The sequence below is a fragment of the Gallinula chloropus genome (assembly GCF_964237585.1).
Source record: "Gallinula chloropus genome assembly, chromosome: 2".
Lineage (NCBI taxonomy): Eukaryota > Metazoa > Chordata > Aves > Gruiformes > Rallidae > Gallinula > Gallinula chloropus.
The window spans coordinates 139,735,211-139,754,444 of NC_140086.1; the positions used below are offsets into that span (position 1 = coordinate 139,735,211).

At 39.6% G+C, this 19,234-nt stretch overlaps 1 protein-coding gene across 1 annotated transcript; it reads right to left on the minus strand.

Annotated features, from left to right (window-relative positions):
- Positions 1-12,506: 12,506 nt before the first annotated feature.
- STEAP1 (STEAP family member 1) lies at positions 12,507-18,787 on the minus strand (the record flags this gene model as incomplete). Its single annotated transcript, XM_084260001.1, has 4 exons — positions 12,507-12,764; positions 14,445-14,609; positions 16,093-16,605; positions 18,695-18,787. 4 exons carry the CDS (start codon positions 18,785-18,787, stop codon positions 12,507-12,509), a joined length of 1,029 nt encoding a protein of 342 aa, XP_084116127.1.
- Between the last annotated feature and the right edge of the window lie 447 nt (positions 18,788-19,234).

Consider the following 19,234-nt stretch of genomic DNA (forward strand, 5'->3'; position numbering starts at 1 on the left):
CTGTAGGGGAAAACCGAACAAGCAGAAAGCTGGGCAGGGCAGCCACCGAATTCCTGACCGCTCGTTCGGGCGCGAACTTACGGGGTGAGGGCTGAGGCGAGGGACTGGCCGGAGGCCGGGTGCAGGCCGGCGCCCCCTGAGCTGGCTAGCGGGCGGCAGCGCGATGCGGGTATCTAACCCACCAGAGGAGCTCGGCGGGGCCCTGGTCCTGGCCGGCATCTCCAGCTGCAACGACAAGATCGCCCGTGACAAGAGCGCGACCCCTCCGCCTGCCCGGCGGTCGACTCGGCCGCCTCCGTCCCCCTGGGCAGAGCTGGGGAAGCGCTGCCAGGCCCGGCCGGCGCGGGACGGAGCCCCCTTCCCGGCTCCGCGCCACCGCCAGGCCCTCTTCGCAGCTGCCGGGGTCCGGGTCGCAGCCAGCCCCGGTGCCCGACCCGTTCCGGAAGGCCCCCGACACCGGCAGGCCCTCCAGAGCCTACCCAGGGATAGGAGCAGCCGCGACGGGAGCCCGTCACCACGGCTAGAGGCAGCGGGGACACCTCCGGGGGGTGGGTGGGCACGGCTGGCTTGAGCAGGGCCCCGATGGGGCTGGGGCCTCCTCCCGTCTCGGCGTCGCTCACCTCTTACCGCCCGCCAGGAGGACCAGCGTCGCCGCTTCTCCTCCTCAGACTCCGACCCCGCAGTGGCGGGCGGGGGGGAGGCGGTGCCTCTCCAGCCGCTGCGACCCGCCCCCTGCGGCCGCTCCATCACCGCGGCCGGGCGCGGTGCGCTGTGCTCCTGCAGAGGGGAGCAGCCCCGAGGGTCGGTTCCGTGTGGGGAAGGAGACGGGCCGTGCTGCTCAGCGCTGCTCTCAGCCCTGGCCCTTGGTCGTTGCGCTTCGGCCATAAACCCCTCGGCCCACGCAACGCGCTCAGAACACACAGGCCCAGACCCAGGCTGCCGCCGACACGGCGCGGGGTTCGCCTCCAGGCCTCACCTCTCTTCCCGGGCCCTGCCCAGCCTCGGCTGCTCCAGCCCGGCTTCGTTCTCCATTGAGAACCCTCCTCTGGCCACTTTAGTCTCTCCCGGCAGAAGGGTGCTGCTGGCCCTCAACGGGTGCCAGCTGCGGGGCTATGGGTGAGGAATCATGGAATGGTTTGAATTGGAAGGGAGCTTTGCAAGTCATCCAGCCCAACCCTCCTCAATGAACAGGGACATCTTCAACTAGATCGTGTTGTTTAGAGCCCTGTCCCACCTGATGTTCAATGTTTTCAAGCATTGGTCATCTACAGCCTCTCTGGTCAACCTGTTCCACTGTTTCACCACCCTCGTAAAAAATAATTCCAAGGAGTGGTTGGATGTCCCAGGAGCCCAGCCTGGTGTCTCTGGATGTGTGTAGTGAGGAGAGCACTCCCCATGTTTACTGCTTACCTGATGTACTCTCTGCAGGTAAGAGTTGTGCTCTTATTTCCATGTTACACAAAATGAGATGACATACAGGTTTCAACCATGTAAAATTGAAGCTAAACCCCAAGAACTGAATTCTACATCGCTTGGCTAAGAAAATTTCCAGTTGAAAGAAAATGGAGCTTTTTCCTGAAACAGTGTAACTTCTGATTTTAACATTTTCTGATATGCCACACAAAATCCACCTTTCATTAAGCAATGCTGTATATATAACAACATGTAACCCTCAAACCTTTGTGTTAATACATTTAAATCTGACCAGTACATATAATGATGTATGTCTCTCATGTTACAGCAAGAAAACTAACACATGCACAGATGATTGAAAAGGAGTCATATCATCACAGTGAAACACTCAACGTACCCGTTTTCATTCTTTGTGCAAGCATGCTGACTTGTTTCTGTAGTGCATTAACTGAGGACTTAAGCAGAATGAACCCTATAATTCAGTCAAACATTTGTTTCATTATATAATTGCAAACAACCATGCTGTAGAATTTGAAAAGAGGTTTGAGAAAAGTTTCTGTTGTAGTTCAGAAGCCACCTCCCCAATTATAAAGTAATTTTTCTGACATTGAAAACATGTATTTTTAAAGTATTTTTTAATTTGGTAAACAGATGCATAGAAAAACTATTTCCTGGTTTTCCAAATTGCATTTTCAGCTCCCAGATAGTAAGGATTGGGTCAGTACTCCACAAAAGTCAATTGAAAGGTGAGTCCATTGACAGATTACTCAGAAATGCCCTTTCCATGGCAAGAATTAGCATTTCAGTCTTGAGTTTATTGTTCTAGTATTCTCCTTTGCTACTGATTCAAAAGTTGTCCTCCTTGTTTTTCTGTACTCAGTAACTACAGTAGTATGAGTTCAAAAAGTTTAATCAAACCAACAAATGTATCAAAAGAAAAAAAGCAGAATATTCTTTTCTGCATTACTTGTGGTTGATTGACCTTATATGCTACTTTATGTGACTCTTGTAGCTACAGAAGCATTTCCATTAAAATAGGCCCATATAGTCATGAGTCTAACTCATGCACCTCAAAATGATAGTGCATCATACATAATGAGAACAGTCACAATCCTGTAAGTCTTAATTTATTTGAATTGTACCTTTAATAAGAAGGCTGTAAAACTGAATGCTTGTGATTGTTTTCCTGAGGGATTTTAAAAATGTTATTACTGCAGCATAATGTCTTGAACAGAAGACTCAGACCTTTAGGAGATGATGCATTAGAAGATCTGTGGATTCATAAGAAATCCAGGCAGTTTGGAGGATTTTGCTTGATCCTGTATTTCCCGTGTACCTCTTTGAGGCTTTGCAGTTGAATATCCTCAGTTGAAATCAGGGCACAAACAACTACAGCCTCCCTTCTGTTCCTGTGTAATGCTTTATGCTTCTCCTGCTCCATTCAAGCAGGAGAAGCATAAAGAGGTCACCTGTTTTACATGGAGTTTACCATGAGAGCAAGGGTGTATACATACCTTGTATATACTTTAAACTTTGCAAAGTTGGACTAATGTTTCTTTAGTGAGATGATGCAATGGGATAGTTACAATTCCTTTAGGTTATATGCAGAGATCTATGGGCAACCTATTTCCCAGATATGCTGTTAAAGGGATGTCTTAAACATACTGTTAAAAAAAGGAGATACTTTTTTCTTAGCAGGTGTTTTTCCTTCTTTAGTGAAGTCCAGGGCAGCATTATTATTTCTTCCTTTAATGGATAGAACATAACAAAGAAGTTTCCAAATGGCAAATGGAAACAAATATTCTGGTTCTTCCTCTTGGCAAGGGGAAAGCAAAGCCCCAGGGATTTCCCCGTGGAAGGAGAGTGAAAACAAACACACAAAAATTTGCTTCCTAGCAGGGCAACAAACCCTAATAAAATAGTTTCTGGCATACTACCCTCAACACAGCTAATTTTGTAAGTTAGCAGAAAAATACAGTATTTCCCAGCCAGGAACATTCAGGCCATTATTTTTTTTCTTATGGCAACCTGTAATTATTCTAAAAATAAAACTTATACCTCTTACCCAATCTTTATAATGACAAAATGCATTTGAGAGATTTAGAAAATTGAAATCTGTTTTTACATTTTTTGGAAGAAACAAAATGTAGTTTTGTTCTTTGCTTATTTGTGATTTTTTTTTTGTAGTAATCTGATGTTATTCTTTACTTGAAAATATGTTGGTTTTTAATAAAGATTCTCTCCAAAAGAAACTAACCATTAACTAAACAGAGAACAAAAATTATCAATAAATACTTCAACTAAAATCTCTCTTCACTTCCTTTATTCTTTGTATTTAATCAATTTGCGATGTTCCCTTTTCACTAAATGTCCAGGTATCACTACTTCTTTTGGACCCTTTAGGATCTGAATTTCAGAAGTAAAAAACAAGGAGAGAAGGGCAAACTGAAATAGATAAATGAAAAAATGTAGGCATTCTGGAGAGGAGAGAAGAGGAAAGGAGAGGAGAGGGGTGGAAAAGGGAAGGAAAAGTATAAAAGAAAAAAAGAAGACAGAAAGGAAAGAAGAGGTAAGAAAGAATGAAGGAAAGTGAAGGGAAGTCTTTATAGAGCACATATAATAAGTCGCAGTTGAGAAATCCTAGCAATTCATGTGAAACCAGACACCGTATCTTCTTCCCAAGAGAAATTACAAATTAAGGGCGATTAATCCAAAACAGAGAAGCATCCCCCCAAAACCCCAACCCACAACAAAACCCAAAGTGACCAAAGGTACAGGAGATCCAGGCTTACAATTCTATTTCTAAGGTAGTCCAATTAGAAAAGCAGTGAGGATTGTTTCTGTTTTTATGATCTAGCAGATTACTTTTATTCATCAGAAAAAGCTGAAGGAAGGAAACCTCTCCTAGCCTTCTCTGACTGTGGTTTTCCATAGCTATTGTTGAAGCTAAATTAAGGGTTTTCAGGACCTTTGTTCTTTGGCTTTGTATGGAGTACAAGGTCATGTATGACCTTTCCACTTCTCCCTATAACTTTGAAAACATTTGCTCAGTGGTGTAAGTTATAGAAAGTCATAATTTTTCATCTTGTTTTGTTGCTGCTCATCTTAGAGGGTATCTACAAAGTGAGACAGTAGGTTCTGCAAGTGGGATCTTGTGCGTGCAGAAGTGTTTTAACCCAAAGCCAGGAGAAAAAAAGATTTTTAGAATGTGAAGAATTAAATCTAGAACAGAAGTCTGTTGACATGTTAACCAAGAGCATGCATACATCCTTCCTAGAGAAGCAAGGTTATTGCAAAACCTAGAAACTAATTTAAAAGACAAAAATACTTGCCTGAATACTGAAGTAGCTGGGGAAGCGTAGGCTAGATTGTGGCTTGACCACCATTTGACAGCCTAAGTCTAGCATGTTTGTTTTACTAACCAGATTTTAGTTCTTTGAGTTTAAATTTCTTTCACAAAGCTGCAGACCACAGTTTTTTCTTGAGAGCAGAAATTAAATGAAAATTAATCGAGGTCACTCTGTGTAGTATGTAGCATCATAGTTGTGAAAATGTAGAAATATATTATTTAACATGTAAAATATTTGTAACTTTGTTATATTATTACATGTGAGTTGTCATAGGTTAGGTCTTCAGTTAGTTTATTCTGAACGTTTTGTTTCACTCAATGAGACCATGCCAGCTATGTAAAATATTCCCTGAGATGTACAATTGAAACCATGACAATTCAATAGCACTGTGAGAGGAAAATCTGTATCTTTACAGAAGAATGAAATGCTATTCCCATTGCCAGGACTGTGACAATTTATGTAGTTAGTTCCACAGAAATGAACTGAGGCCAGCAAGTTGCTAGAGAGCCTGAGAGTTAAGCAGTTCTTTTCAAGATCAAGGTGATAGCTTTTTCTTCAGGATTTAAGTTATCATTCCCCAAACATTTTGTTTCCAGACATAAAACTTAGAGGAGTGTATCAGTCTGAGATATTTCCTCTTGAAGTATAGGGACATAAGAAAACCCATTAATACATGTTCAAGAGCAGCAAAACAAAATGCTGTTTAAGGAGCATGTGCAAGTCTAGCCACTGTATTTTGTACTTTCCTCCTAAATCCATTTTTGTCTTAGTGCTGTCATAGTATGCATGCCTGCAAAGTTCTTTTAGAGTCTCTTTAGTGGATGTTGTTTCTGAATTTGTCTAATCCCCTTTTGAACCTGCTGATGCTGTTTGCCACCATAGCCCTCCATGGCAGCTCCAGACGGTCTCTGTCCACTGCATAAAGATGCACTTTCTTAATCAGTGGTAAACTAATCTCCTACTAGTTTCATTGAATCCTTTCTAGTCCTGTCAATGTGGATTTGGTGAAAAACAGTTCTGTGTTTATCTTATCCACTGTCTTAAATATTTTGTAAACCTTTATTTCACCCCATGTGAAGATCCTCCACCTTGTCCGTCTCTTCCTGTAAGGCAGCTGGTCCACACCTTGATCATCAAATCCTCTGTGCTGTTGGGTTAAATGGTCACGGTGAACATAAAGACCCTATGAGGGTCAGAGGAGCAGTAACAGGCAAAGGAACCCCAGCAAGCTAAAAATGAAAATGAAGCCAAACTGCCCATCCAAGGGGAGTGATCAGCTCATTGTCACTGCAGAGAAACCCATGAAGGTGATCAAGGGAAGAAATTCTTTCCCCTGAAATGTAATGTGAACTGTTTTCCTTAAGGGATGCGGGACTTGTTATGGTATGCAAGAGGAGAATTGTATGCAAATGATTATGGGCTATTTTAAGGGAACTGTTAGAATGTGTAAGACTACAGGATGTCTAGGGATAAGACAAAAAGTGAGGAAGGGGTCAGGGTGGATCAGGGAGCAATAAGAATGAGAAAAGACAAAAAATGCCATTAAAAGAGCAAATCAGTATATGATACCTCTTCCTTCCATCTCCCAAACTTTTTGTACGCTTAGTTTGCCCCTGCTTCATTCACCTATTTGCCCTTAGCCTATGTGCTTCATTTTCCACTTCCTCACCACTGGCATTCACCACCACCAATTTTCCCTTATTCCTTTAGCACCTCAGTGTCAGGTACGTCTAAGAGCCCAATTATATAGAATAGTTTTCAGGGAGGAACTTAGAAATAACTAAGCAAGTGTTGGATGTTAAAACAGGGCTGAATGAAGCTGAGCAGTAGGTGAGGAGGAGGTTTTGTGGCTCAGCTGCTGTGCTGTGATATGGAGTGCTCCAGGTCAGTCTCTGGTAATGGAGAAATGGTAGTAAATTTTAGTGCTGTTCCCTTGATAAGGCTGTCTTGATGGAAGGTACATGGCAGAATAGAGTCCATCCCAAACACTGGAGAAGGTGAATGATTTATTGGTAATTGTGTCAAGGAGAACGCAGACCTGAAGTATTTATGTGACTGCAGGGGACAAACCTGGCTCTGAATGGCTGCATAACTCCATCGATTTCACTGGGATTTTTGCCTTTGCAAGAGCCAAATGGTGATGCTTAAGTATGTGCAACAGAACAGTGATATCAGAAACAAGAATGAAACTGAAGTTATTAGGAATTGCTCTTCTGAATATAGTCCAATGCACTATCTAATTCTCTGGTTTCAGTTGGTTCCTTATCTTGCATAAGTAATGTTTAAGTGTGGGTTAGCTTTATTGTGTCTTATATAAATATTTTCGTTCATTTAGCAGAGCACACCATACACTTTCACCAGGAAGTAAAGCAGCCATGTCAGCTCCACCATAAGCACAATCTATCTGAAGATAAATCAGTTTACATTTAGATTGTTACAAAAAGTGGAGCAATATCTGTGATTCATGTCTCCCCAGCTTCAGAAAGAGTGTGTTCTTCATCTATAATAAAATCATAGGGCTACATCTCAGAGAATAATTCCTCCAAGTCACGGACCCACTTATAACCTTGTTGGTGTTCATACATATCAGTGGAATTTGAACAGATTTCCCCAGAAGTGCCTCAAATGGTATTTCAGGGATGGGGAAGTGGTTACAACTTAATAGGTCCCGCAGGTGAAACTCTGACTCTCCAGTTCAAAAACCCCCATGCTTTAATAGTGAGCCCAAACGAAATTTAAGGACCAAATACTTCCATCAGCAGCAGTGGTCATATTCTGCCAGTTCCATTGGGACTGCACATCTTTCAGCAAGTCATGGACATAGCGTATTTATCTCTGTAATATACTTCCAATGATACAAAGATAAAATACGCATACAAAGAAACAAACAAACAAACAAACAAAGATAAAACTACTGGGTTTTTTGTTGCATCATCTTTATTGGAAGTAGCTGTGGTCATCTTTTTTTTAAGTTTATCAAGTTTGGTTCACTGACTGGTTTTATATATTTTCATTTAAAAATATCTGAAAAATCCTTATGCATACTTAATAAATTAGCCTCACCATATCCATTCAAATGTTACATTAAATCTATGGAAAAGTTCAAGCAGTGATGTAAAAGTTGAACCCTGATGCAACTGAATTAAATGATTTTTTTTTAAAAAAGTCCAAGGTCTCACCAAAAGAAATTATTTTGCCATCAGCAACAGAGAATGGTGATGGGATGAAGAAATCCTGGCACTACTGAAAAAAATCAGTGGCAATGATCAGCCACTGCCAGGCACTTACAGTGACTATAGCAGATGGCATTCTCCAGGGGTGGATTCAACATGTTTTCAAAAATAATTTTGTTTTGTTTTTTAAAATGATTGTTTCAATGACATTTTAAGAAAACCAGCTTAAAAGAAATTTGTCTGAATTTCAGAAATGGTTAACGTAACTTTTTGTATTGTCAAGGGATGATACTAGAAACTATGGATACAGCAGAAAAGAAGACATGAGATCATTATCTCTCTGAATGAAACCACACAGTCCACAGTCACTTAGAGGTCAGTCAGTCTCGTATGGTTTTTGGTGATAATTTCTGAAACACATTTTTGCCTACTGATTCATGGAAAACTAAGAACATGACAAATAAGTGAATCATGGAAACATTCTTACCACTGAAACAGTATGAAATAATTTAAATTCTGAATTTTAGGAGCACTTGCAAGCATACACTTGAAGCTGGTTTAGGTAAGCTGCCCCTTTAGGCCATGCCTCCTTCCTGCTGGCGTGTGCACATGGCTGCCAGGTGAGTCAGACCACTGCATGGATCTGGCTGAAGCATTCATTTCCCTGCATTACTTTTTGACTGGATCCAGTACCCTGGTCTGATGAACTACACGGCTTTAAATACTTGCAGAACTGAGAGAAGAGTGGCCAAAGGGAGGAACCGCTTACAATGAATGCTGCTGTCAACATCACATTAAACCATAGCCAGCACAGCACAGCCCTAGCTCTAGCTTCCTGAACACTGACAATTGGCACCATGTTTTGGGAACAGTATTCTGGGATTTGGCTACCCCAGGTAAACTTGGCATAAAGCTCCTCAAGTCCTTCAACAATTTATGAGTATCTTTCCAGGGTTTCTATTCTGTCTCTGACTTAAGTACATTATGGATATAGAACAACCGAAAGAAGTACTCTGCAGTCTTTTTAAAAGCATTGCAAAACCACTTACGTGTTTTTTCCGACACTTGTTAGATCCTTACCCCAACATATGCCTGTACTCCTTTCCTCTCCTTCATGCTTTCACCATTCTTGAGCTTTTCCTGGTCTTTGATCAGTGTTTTCAGGGACCATAGGTCTCCCTCCAAAGCACTCTACAACTAGTTCAGCTTTCTTTTCCTTCTCTTCTGAATTCTAGAATATGCAGTCTGTCAGTTAAAAGATATGTCAGGGTAAATGTACTTTCATTAATTTCCCCCCTTTTGCTTTTCACATCTTTCTCTTCTCTTCTTTGGAGACTCCAGGCTCTGCACTAGCCATGGCAGAATGGTTCCCCTTGACTGAAGCCGTTTTCATTGTTCATGGCAGCAGCTCTTCTAGAGTCTACTGTGCCTTTTTACCCTTAGACCCTTGAAGTATATGACACAACAGCAGATACAGCATACACTGAAGCATTTAATGATGCACAGTTTTATAAAAGCCATCAGTTTTATACAAATAAGTGCCTCAAATTTGCACACATTGATTTTACGTATTACAGTAGTATATAGGCATAATACACTGAATTTTGAAATAGGTGCATGAATATAAATTAAAATGTATATATGCAGTTATTAGTGTTGAACAAAGTAATTTCTGTTACAAAGGGAGAAACAAAATACTGTCAGTAACATTTTCTTCTGTAGCACTTTATAGCCTTATGTCACCCTCCTCCCTCCCTATGGTGAATGCCTTCAGCCTTAAAAGCTTGAAAATACTGTTGTAATATCCCGTGAAGTGTTACTGCTTCAGTTCTTCAGATTTGGAGGTGAGTTACTTAGAAGTAGTGTACTAAAGCCTTACAAAGAGACTTGATACGAGGCTAGCCAGCCAAAAACTTAGCTCCTACTTGATACAAATCAGTAGGGAAATAAACTGCTTGGATGTTCAGATGTCATGTGAGATTATAGGAATAGCTTTCATAGTATGTGAATTTCAATCAGTAGAAGTCACTTCTGGGTGTGCCCCAGTGCACTGCTAGAGAGAAAAATCTTAATGTCCCCAGCTGAATGATGAGCATAAAAGGTCAGTTTGAATAGTTTGCGATGATCTTGAAATTGGTTTTCACTTGTAATTTTTGTTAGGATTTCAACTCATTTTAACACATTGAAATTGATGAAGTTATGCTTGTTTGCGCTACCTTGTGTAAAAAGTGCATAGAGCAGGGTATTACAATGGAATGCTTCCTTACTGTGAAAAACCTTGAAGCCCTATAGCATTCCCATGAAATATTTTGCTCTCCAATATACATATGAATTTGCCTTAGGTTTTTTTATACATCCCATATGAATAGTTTTGAATCACTTCTTCCAGAGACCATCTTTATTAATTTCTTTTCAGTTTTCAGTTACCAAGGGTTGGGTTTTGCTGCCTGTGCCACATGCTTTGTTACCCCTGAAGCTGTTTAGATTCTTCTGTGCCAAAGGGTTTGCTTCTCTGACCAGCTGTAAACAATTTGACCGGAATTTAACAAACTGGAGATTGAGTTAAATTCTCCAGACTTTCTAAGTAAAGGATCAGCAGGGCTGATTCTGGAAAGCAAAATTTAAAACAATTTAGCGCATATTTCAATAAAACCAAATGTCATTCTTTTCAATGGCTGTACTTACAATCTTAGCTTTGCCCGAATTAGTGAGTTTGAGCACACTTTGTGGGTAGCTAGTGGATAATATAGAAGACAAAGGGATTTCTTTATCATTGCAATTGCCTCAACCTGTTCCATTAGAAAAAGTATATTATTAATTTTTTATGATTCCTGATAACGAAGTGCAGGTAGTATTCTGAATAAGCCCTTGGCAAATATTATTCTTTATCCCTAATTTGGCTTCTAAAAGAGTTTATTTCATTTATAGAAATGGAAATGCTAATGCACTGACAACCACATTTTTCCTGTTCTGTTAGAAATGTCTTTGATTCACAGACTAGCTTCCTGTGTTTCACAAGTGTGTTTGCCTCTGCCATGCACTACTGATTTGATACACAATGCCACTCGTTTCTCTTCAGCCTATACTATACAGGCCACCATGTCCCTAGTTATTTCCACAGCACTACATTAAGTGAAAATAACAAGGCCAACTTTTAAGTTGCAATAATTGAATGGGGTTATAACCAGGAAAATACAAAATGTAGTATCACTGTAGCTATTTAATTTGTCTGTTATTTATGCTTCACATACCAAATCCAAAAATGTACAACAGAATCATTAGCTGCAGAATCATTAGCATTGTGTATTACATATTTATTTACGCATACTTTGTTTGTTTTCCTGTCTGGTTTAATACCAGAGCCATTACCAACTACAATTCTCATTCAGATGATCCCAGCAATAGGTGGCATCATGAATCCATGTCCTAATCAATTCATGCATAGAAACTGGCAGAATTGTTCCTGATGCTGTGCAAAAATATTAACTACTGCATAGCATATTTAAAAATAGATACTAACAGATGAATTATTCATTTAAAACATTCAGCCAGACCTATGTAACATAAGGAAAGTGAGGTTTAATTAGCTTATATGAAATTTTTTGTAAAAACGAATGCATTCAAAAGCCATTTTATATTAAAATTTCAACAAATCAATGTCAAGGCTCAAAAGTCTATTTTTAGTGTTTTTCTTCCAGTCACACAATTGTGCTGGCCCTCAAGTAAACAGTGAAGCACATTTACCTGATGCAAGTTATCCCACTGGAATAATTTGTGCGAATAAGGTTTAGTGCATGTCAAGGGCAGTAGGCTTAGGTCAAAAGCATGGAAAATTTCCAACATTAGAAACAAAAGAACGTGTTCATGGAATACAAAATAAGAAAAGTTTTATAGTTTTAAGCAAACACAGACACACCTAGTCCTGTATAAGATGGAGATCTGAGTCTAAAAACTCTTTTTTTAGACTATGCCCAAGCCTCAGGAGGGATTTATCCTCTTAAGATCCCTGCATCCTGCTTGCCCAGCTGCCTAAGTTCAAGACCTGGTGGGAATAGTTTCTGTCTTGCTCATGTGCCAAGGTCTGAATTCTGCAGAGTGAAATGTAGGATGCAGATAATAAGGGAGAATGGGATAATAAATACTCAAGTTCTTGTCCCATTATAATACTGAGTTTTAATGAAGGAACAAACACAGCTGTAGGAAGCATAAAGAGTTCCTGGTTCTGTGGTGTAATCGGTTTATTTACTTTCTGTGGTCATCTGGAAAATGATTTAGGATTACTTTTGCCTATGAAAGAATTACGATTGAAGCTATGAAGCCCTTGGATTTTAAAAGCAGTGAGTCAGAAAAAAGAAACGATCACAGAGATGCCGAATAGAGAGCAAAATGAATGTTTCCATCTTCTGTCTTAGAAAAGGTCCAAATTGCATCAAGTATCTCATACTCCTGAAATCTAAATGAAAAGTGAAAAAGAAACACCTATGGAATATATGAACACAGAGCTTGTGAGTGAACATTTCATGGCCTTGAGCATATTTACATACACAGACAGGAAATGTCCCTATTTGATCTACAGTCTGGAAGACATGCTGGATTGATTGGTTTGTGTGTTAGCTTCCCAGCCACATCTGATCTTTTTTATCCTCTTCCTAAAACATGGGAGGAGCAATATGCATTTACAAAGCAGAACTACAATGGGAAGAAAAACTGCTACCATAAATGAAGGTGGTGTGTACCAGACAAATTGGCTAACATCAACCCACTTGTTCCAAGCAAAGACCAGTGCGTGAACAGTGCATAGCAGCAGAGCTACATATCCCATCTTGCTCTGAAAAGAGAAATAAAATAGCAAGCTATTTATTTTTTCCAACTTGGCAAGAAAAGTATTTGTTAAGCAAATATAGAAGTCAGGAAGGGCCTCAACCAACGTCAAAGAAAAGAGATCGTTGGCTTGGAACTGTGATTTAGGAACTATAATTCAAGAATCCAACTGTACACCTTTATGCCACCATGAGAGAAAACAGATGAGGCACATTTTTCAACTGCTGCTATGATACTTGGCTAACATACAGAAGAGATCACAGATTTCAGGCTTTTCTGGAAAAAGGGTCAATTCTCTAGATGTCATCTGTATTGTAAATTATTTCTGTGACAAATCATTATGAGTTCAAAAGCAGATTTATAAATGGCTTAGTTGATTGTTTGCAAAGAAAAATTCTAAGGCTAATTAAAATCAGAAACTCTAGTAAGTCTAGTACTATGACAAAAGCGATTGCACAACTACAGGAAACTGAAGTCTTTCACTCCACTTACAGTGATCAGTTTCAGAAGTAAAGGATATTTTATGCTAGAGTTTCTTGTTGCATAACAATCTTGTCATTGTTAGAGAAATTGAATTAATGATCAGTGAAGTCTGCCTTTCCAGGTGCTAAAACTACAGAATCTGATTTTCAAGTATATAATTTGTTTATAAAACTAATCCAAGATATTAGTATTACTCTTCTGGGTTTCTTCACCATGCTAATTTAATACTGAAAGCAATCATGCACTAGACCTGTCCATGTGGATTCTCTGTAGAACTAAAAACTTTTCTTACAAATGATGAACTTCATAGAGTGTACAGAACCTCAAATCACTAATTGTAGGCAGAAGGACATTTCAGATCTACTTTTCAAATACAGACCAAATTTTCAAATGCCAGGTACTTAGTATGTCATAGAATTTTGAGATTTTGGTGCTCAGGGACCTAAAATTCTAGTGTGATCATACTGGTGACAGCAGAACCACCCCTGATCATTACTGCATATAATACAGGAGAACTAAGAGCAAATCAGATAATTGGTGAACGAGACCAGCACATCCGTAGCAAACTCAGGACTGGCTGGATTTAATTATGCATGTGTTCTAAGATGTCTCTTTTTAAGAATACACCATTTTGGAGGGGGTTATGAAGGTAATAATGCTGCAGATTGAAAATCTTTGTGTGTATAATTCGGCAGAAGCAGCCTCCTCAATTTTCCAGCCACCTGGCACTGCTCAGGCAGTAAAGAATTGCCAAAACAGCTCCAAAGGAGAAACCAGCAATTCTCCGTGTTGTATGGGCACAGTGCTGGCTGGTTCAATACCACCTACTCCCAATTCAGCAGGACACAGGCATTCCTGAAACATAAGATGCCCTGATGACTGAAATGCCTTAGGTCCTTGACCTAAGAATAGATCCTGAAGGGACAACTGCTGGTGGTCACCAGGTCAGAGGAGCAAAAAAGTGTTTTGGAGTTGTCTTTATTCCCACTTCATACCCTGAACCTGACAGCCTTTTTCCCTGACAAAGTAACAAATGAAACTAACATTTCTTGCAAAGCAATTTAAAAGAGTACAGAACAAACCTTCAGACTGGTTTCACGAACCTCTCTGTGTTTGATATTTCTAACTCTTAATAGTCTTAGTTGATAACATACAGTCCTACAAATGAGGACTGTTGACATGCGATAATGACATTTAAGTGTACCTGAATGTAGTGGAATTCTCTCCAGGTCAAAGAGTGACTGACAGATGGGATTGATGTTATTGCCAACAAAGCCAGCAAAGCAAGTCCCAGAATTCCTAGAGACACATAAATCTCCATTCTCCAAACATCATGTTCAATCCAGGCATTTTCTTTTTTTTGCTTGACCTGCCAAAAGAACACCTATTTAAAATGACACTGGCACACTTAGCTGTTTGTGTGAAACACAGCTGTTTCCACCATAATGTTCAGGAAATAAGCCAAGAAACACGGTATTTTTGTTTGTCTGAATATCTCTGAATGCAACTGCCATTTAGTTCTGACAACAAAGTCTCCTCTATCATCTGCAGAGCAAAGGTGGGCTTTAAGTGAGAAGAATTTAGACTTCATCAGCATCTGTGCCCACAAGAAAATGGTTCTGAAGCCTGTCAGCCTGCTTTCATAGCAGGAGAAACCTTATTCTTTGTCAAGAAAAATCCACCCATGGCTAAATACCATATCTGGGAGTTTATACCAACAGAAAGTATATTAACAGCATTCTTTTAGCAACCTAATTCGGCAGGCATTCTTAATGATGGTATCCTGCCAGGGGAGTGGTTTAGCTCTTTTTTTATTTAAAAAACAAAACCTTGATACATTCTGCTGCACTGAATGTGACGGTCAGTATGGATGAAAAGGTTATGATTTTAATAAAAAAATGTCAAAACTTCTATTTATGAACAACTACAACAGCCCCATGATGCTGCTAATGATCCTCATGGTGTCATATTTCCCAAATATGAACATTTCTTCATCTTAGGGACTGTTAGTTTCTGATAATCCATTCAAATCAAATTACCAGTAAGGCTGATGTCAGAGCTTTCAACAGTTAGTTTGACTGTTTATAGAATTCTTAAGAATTTACTAACACTATACTATGTTTTCAGGAAAGCTTTACATTAGACTTTGAGGTTAATAAAAATGTACATCTGCTGTCTGTATATCGGAATATTCCTTATACTGCAATGCTCATGGCAGTCACAGTACTCAAGGCGATAGGCAGGTATTAAGAACTGTCTGGTCACAGAGGGTCTTAGAGAGCTTTGCCAGTCAATAATTGCCCATGACTCAGAGGCATGATTGAAATTCTCTCTTTTAACAAGTTAGTGTGCATCAGCCCAATTGCAGAGCCATCAGTGTTCACAAATTTAGTTTCTGGCAAATACAATTACTGTGATTTAGCTCAGCCTTCCTTCATTGCTGGCTAATTCACTTCACAAAGATGTCTAGAACTGGTGTGTGCTCAGCTTTTGTAGATAGATTCCACTGGTGCAGAGAAAATTAATCCACACTAAACTAACAGTGTGCCAAAGACTTAAATGTTCCTGTGAGGCAGGTATAATTATGTGCATTTTACAGAGATTAAAAAAATCACAAATGAAGAAAATGACTTATTTAATATACACTGGCACAGCTCTGATGATTCTTGACTCCCTATTACAAGCTTTAACAACTAGGTCCTGCTCCATCCCTTAACCGTGCTCTGTAGGGATCTGCTTCAAAATCCAATGAAGGCAATGAAAATGGCTGTCCCCCCATCTAGAGCTGCTTGAATGACAAAAACAAGGATTTTCTAAATGCAGAAAGGTTGACATTTGTGCACCCATCATACCTGCTGGAATGCCCAGTTCAGCAGCTTGTATCTGTATGATCTTCTCATTGGATAGCATAGGCTATAGCAGGCGTGCATTGCAGCGAAGAAGAAACTGAGAAGTCCAAATTGCTTTCTTGATAACATCCATCTGTCCAGCCACTGGGGGAACCGTTTGTACTTGGTGCCAAAGTACAGCTGGAAACCAGCCGCTAATATTCCTGGTAAATACACTAGTGCTAAAAGGGTAATTGAAACGACGGGTAAAACTTTGTTTATGACAAGGATTGGAATTTTATAGAAAACATTTTCCTTTCTGGTTATAAAAGGATATATGACATCTCTCAGAGAAGTGTAAATAAATGTTAATAATGACATCACAGATGCTATCTTCACTGGCAAGTGCCACTTGGGGAACAGATCCTGCTTGCAGTGCTGCTCTGAAGAGTATTCAAACTCACCAAAATGGTGTGCTTGATGTAAATTAAAAAGTGCAGCTGCTTCTTGTGGGTTGGTGACTTGTGTATCCACATTCTAGAAAGGACAGAAAGAAAATAACAAGTGAGTTTAAGAGAAGATTAAGAACTTCAGTAATGATAGTATTTGCCATCCTGACCTTTGCACCATGCTGCTCTAAAGCCATATAAAAATTATGCACACTATTAAAGACAGAGGAGCTTGAAAATAACATTTTGAACTGCACAGTCAGTAGTTGAGCAAGGCACTTTTAGCATAGGTGTCTCATTCTTCATTCATTATCTGTGGTGATTTCAAAATAGATTTTAGGTTAACTACACCGCAAGAGATTACATTATGTGAAGTGTCATTAAAGCTTCTTACAATACAAGCTACAGATTTCACATGTCAAATTTCAGCTACAGACTTCTTGATGATGCAGCCCAAATAATACTCACGATAGAATCCAGAGTCAAGACAAAAACAAAACAGAAAAACGACAACAAAAAAAGAAAAAAATCAGTCACTGCTTTTTAATGACATTTAATTGGGGGAATAAGGATTTAAGTAGAAATGCTTGGGATCCAGCATATTAGACCAGTTGCACATCTGTCAACTCCAGCATCGAGTTCTGTGGTCTTTTTCCTCTCCCTCACAAATGTAGTGGTCTCCTCTTAACTTTTATGAGACCTTGTGAAATTGAGTCACGTCAGGTTAAAAAGCTGAATTTTCTCATGACAAGTAGGCATGGCTGGATTCTAGTCTCACAGAGGTTTTGGCAGAATTACCACAGGCTTTAGAAGAAACAAAGCTAGTACAAAATTTCAAGGTAATACACTGAGATAATATATTTGAAGATTGTCCTATAGAAAGAATTCAAAGATTGTTCATGGAAGTACATGATCAGTATACATACAAAATGAAATATAGGTATCAACAGCAGGACGTTGCATTTGACACAGCAGACAGCTGACCAAGGGTGGAGAACTGAGAGAACTGATAATATTAGGTAATAAACATGTAAGTCTTTTAATATTCCAGTGAAATATAAAGTGCTGCAATGTCTTAGCTTTAGAATGGCTGATGTAGCAGATGTCCAGACCTCCAGAAAGCGAAATGGCACTGTCCATTTTGAGGAAGGCAAATATTAGTAGTTTGAAAGTCCTAAGTTAGTATTCTGCCAGGATACAGGAGATCTTCCTGTCTCAGGGGTATCATCTGGCTTTATCTTTAAGAAAGGGGTCAATTCAAATAAGGTACTACTTGTAAATAATGGAAAGGTAAGTAAGTACAAGTCTTCATCTTCAAAGATCTCTAGGTGTTTTGTTGTAACAGAAAGATAGAAAATGTACCCTGGGATCTTGCTGTAAAATTCCATCTGGAGACAAGGTATCCTGTTTCCCATCACGTCTGACTGACTTGCCTACAGTGCCTCACATCAAAATTAAAGGGCATGGCCTTCATTAGGGTTCTTAGCTGAATAGCTGCTACATGTTTATAAGATGACAAATCATATCTTTGTAACAGCGAAGGTGTAGCCTGAGTAACTTTTATTCTCCACCTGGTGATGAAAAGCAGAGTGCAGTCTATGCATTGCAGAATTGGAAGCTGGTACAAATTATGCAAATAGAGATTCACATGGAACCAACTTTCACCTACAAATACCTGTTTCTTGGAGAGAGAGTTTGCAAAGCCTAATTTGGTATTTCACAGCCTGTGACAGTTACATTAGAATAGGAAGTTGTAGCTTGAACTACTTCTGTGCATCAGCAGTTGCAGAGGCAAATGCTGTTCAAGCAGATTTTTTGTTCTGAATGTTTTTGTGTGATGTGGAAAATTTTTTTTTATAAAAGATAATTTTTTATATTCCTGTAGAAAATCCCCAAATTCTTTCTATAGGGCTTTGTTCACCTGGTAAAATGCAACTAGCAACTAACTTCATGTAGTTTTTAGCTGGCCCAAACTCTGTGTAGTTTTTATAATGGGCTGTGATTATATCGAATGAGATCCTCTTTACTTTTTTTATCTCTTCATGTCAATATTGTGACAAGACTTTAGAATATCGATGATATGTCAGTGTGACGGCAACACTGTTTCACGACAAAATCAAATGAAAGGTTGCAGTATTCTCTGTGACACATAAGCTGCTTTTCTACAGAAACATTACCAAGTTGCTCAGGTTTCCTGTATTTCTTCTCGGCATGATGCTCGGACCTGCATTCTGATCTATGACGTGATTGTCACCTTCCCTCTTCTCCATTACGGAAACTCTCTGCAAAACAAACACAGGATGTAACAACAGGTTTTGAAATGCCCTACTGGAACTTTAAGGCCTGTTTTCCCTCAAAATGTTCTCTTCCCTCCCCTCCACCCATTTGCTGGGAAAGGTACGATAAACTACGGAAAAGAAAGTCTGTCCTCTGACAACAGAAGCAAAGCAGAGACTAGGAGAGGATATGAATCAACAGAACAAAATCACTGATGAAAAACAGCATTTAAGCTAAATGCCCAAGTCACCAGTGGCATGAACACATTAATTCAGGCTGAAAGTTTTTAAATTACAACACATAAGTTTGAGATAACATGATGTAAGTAACCCATGCAAATATATTGTTCCTAATATTTTTTATGGTTTAGGTTTTATGATTGGTCTAACTGACAGTCACTCTGTGGCTTTAGAGATATATTCTCCCTTTGAGATTGTTAG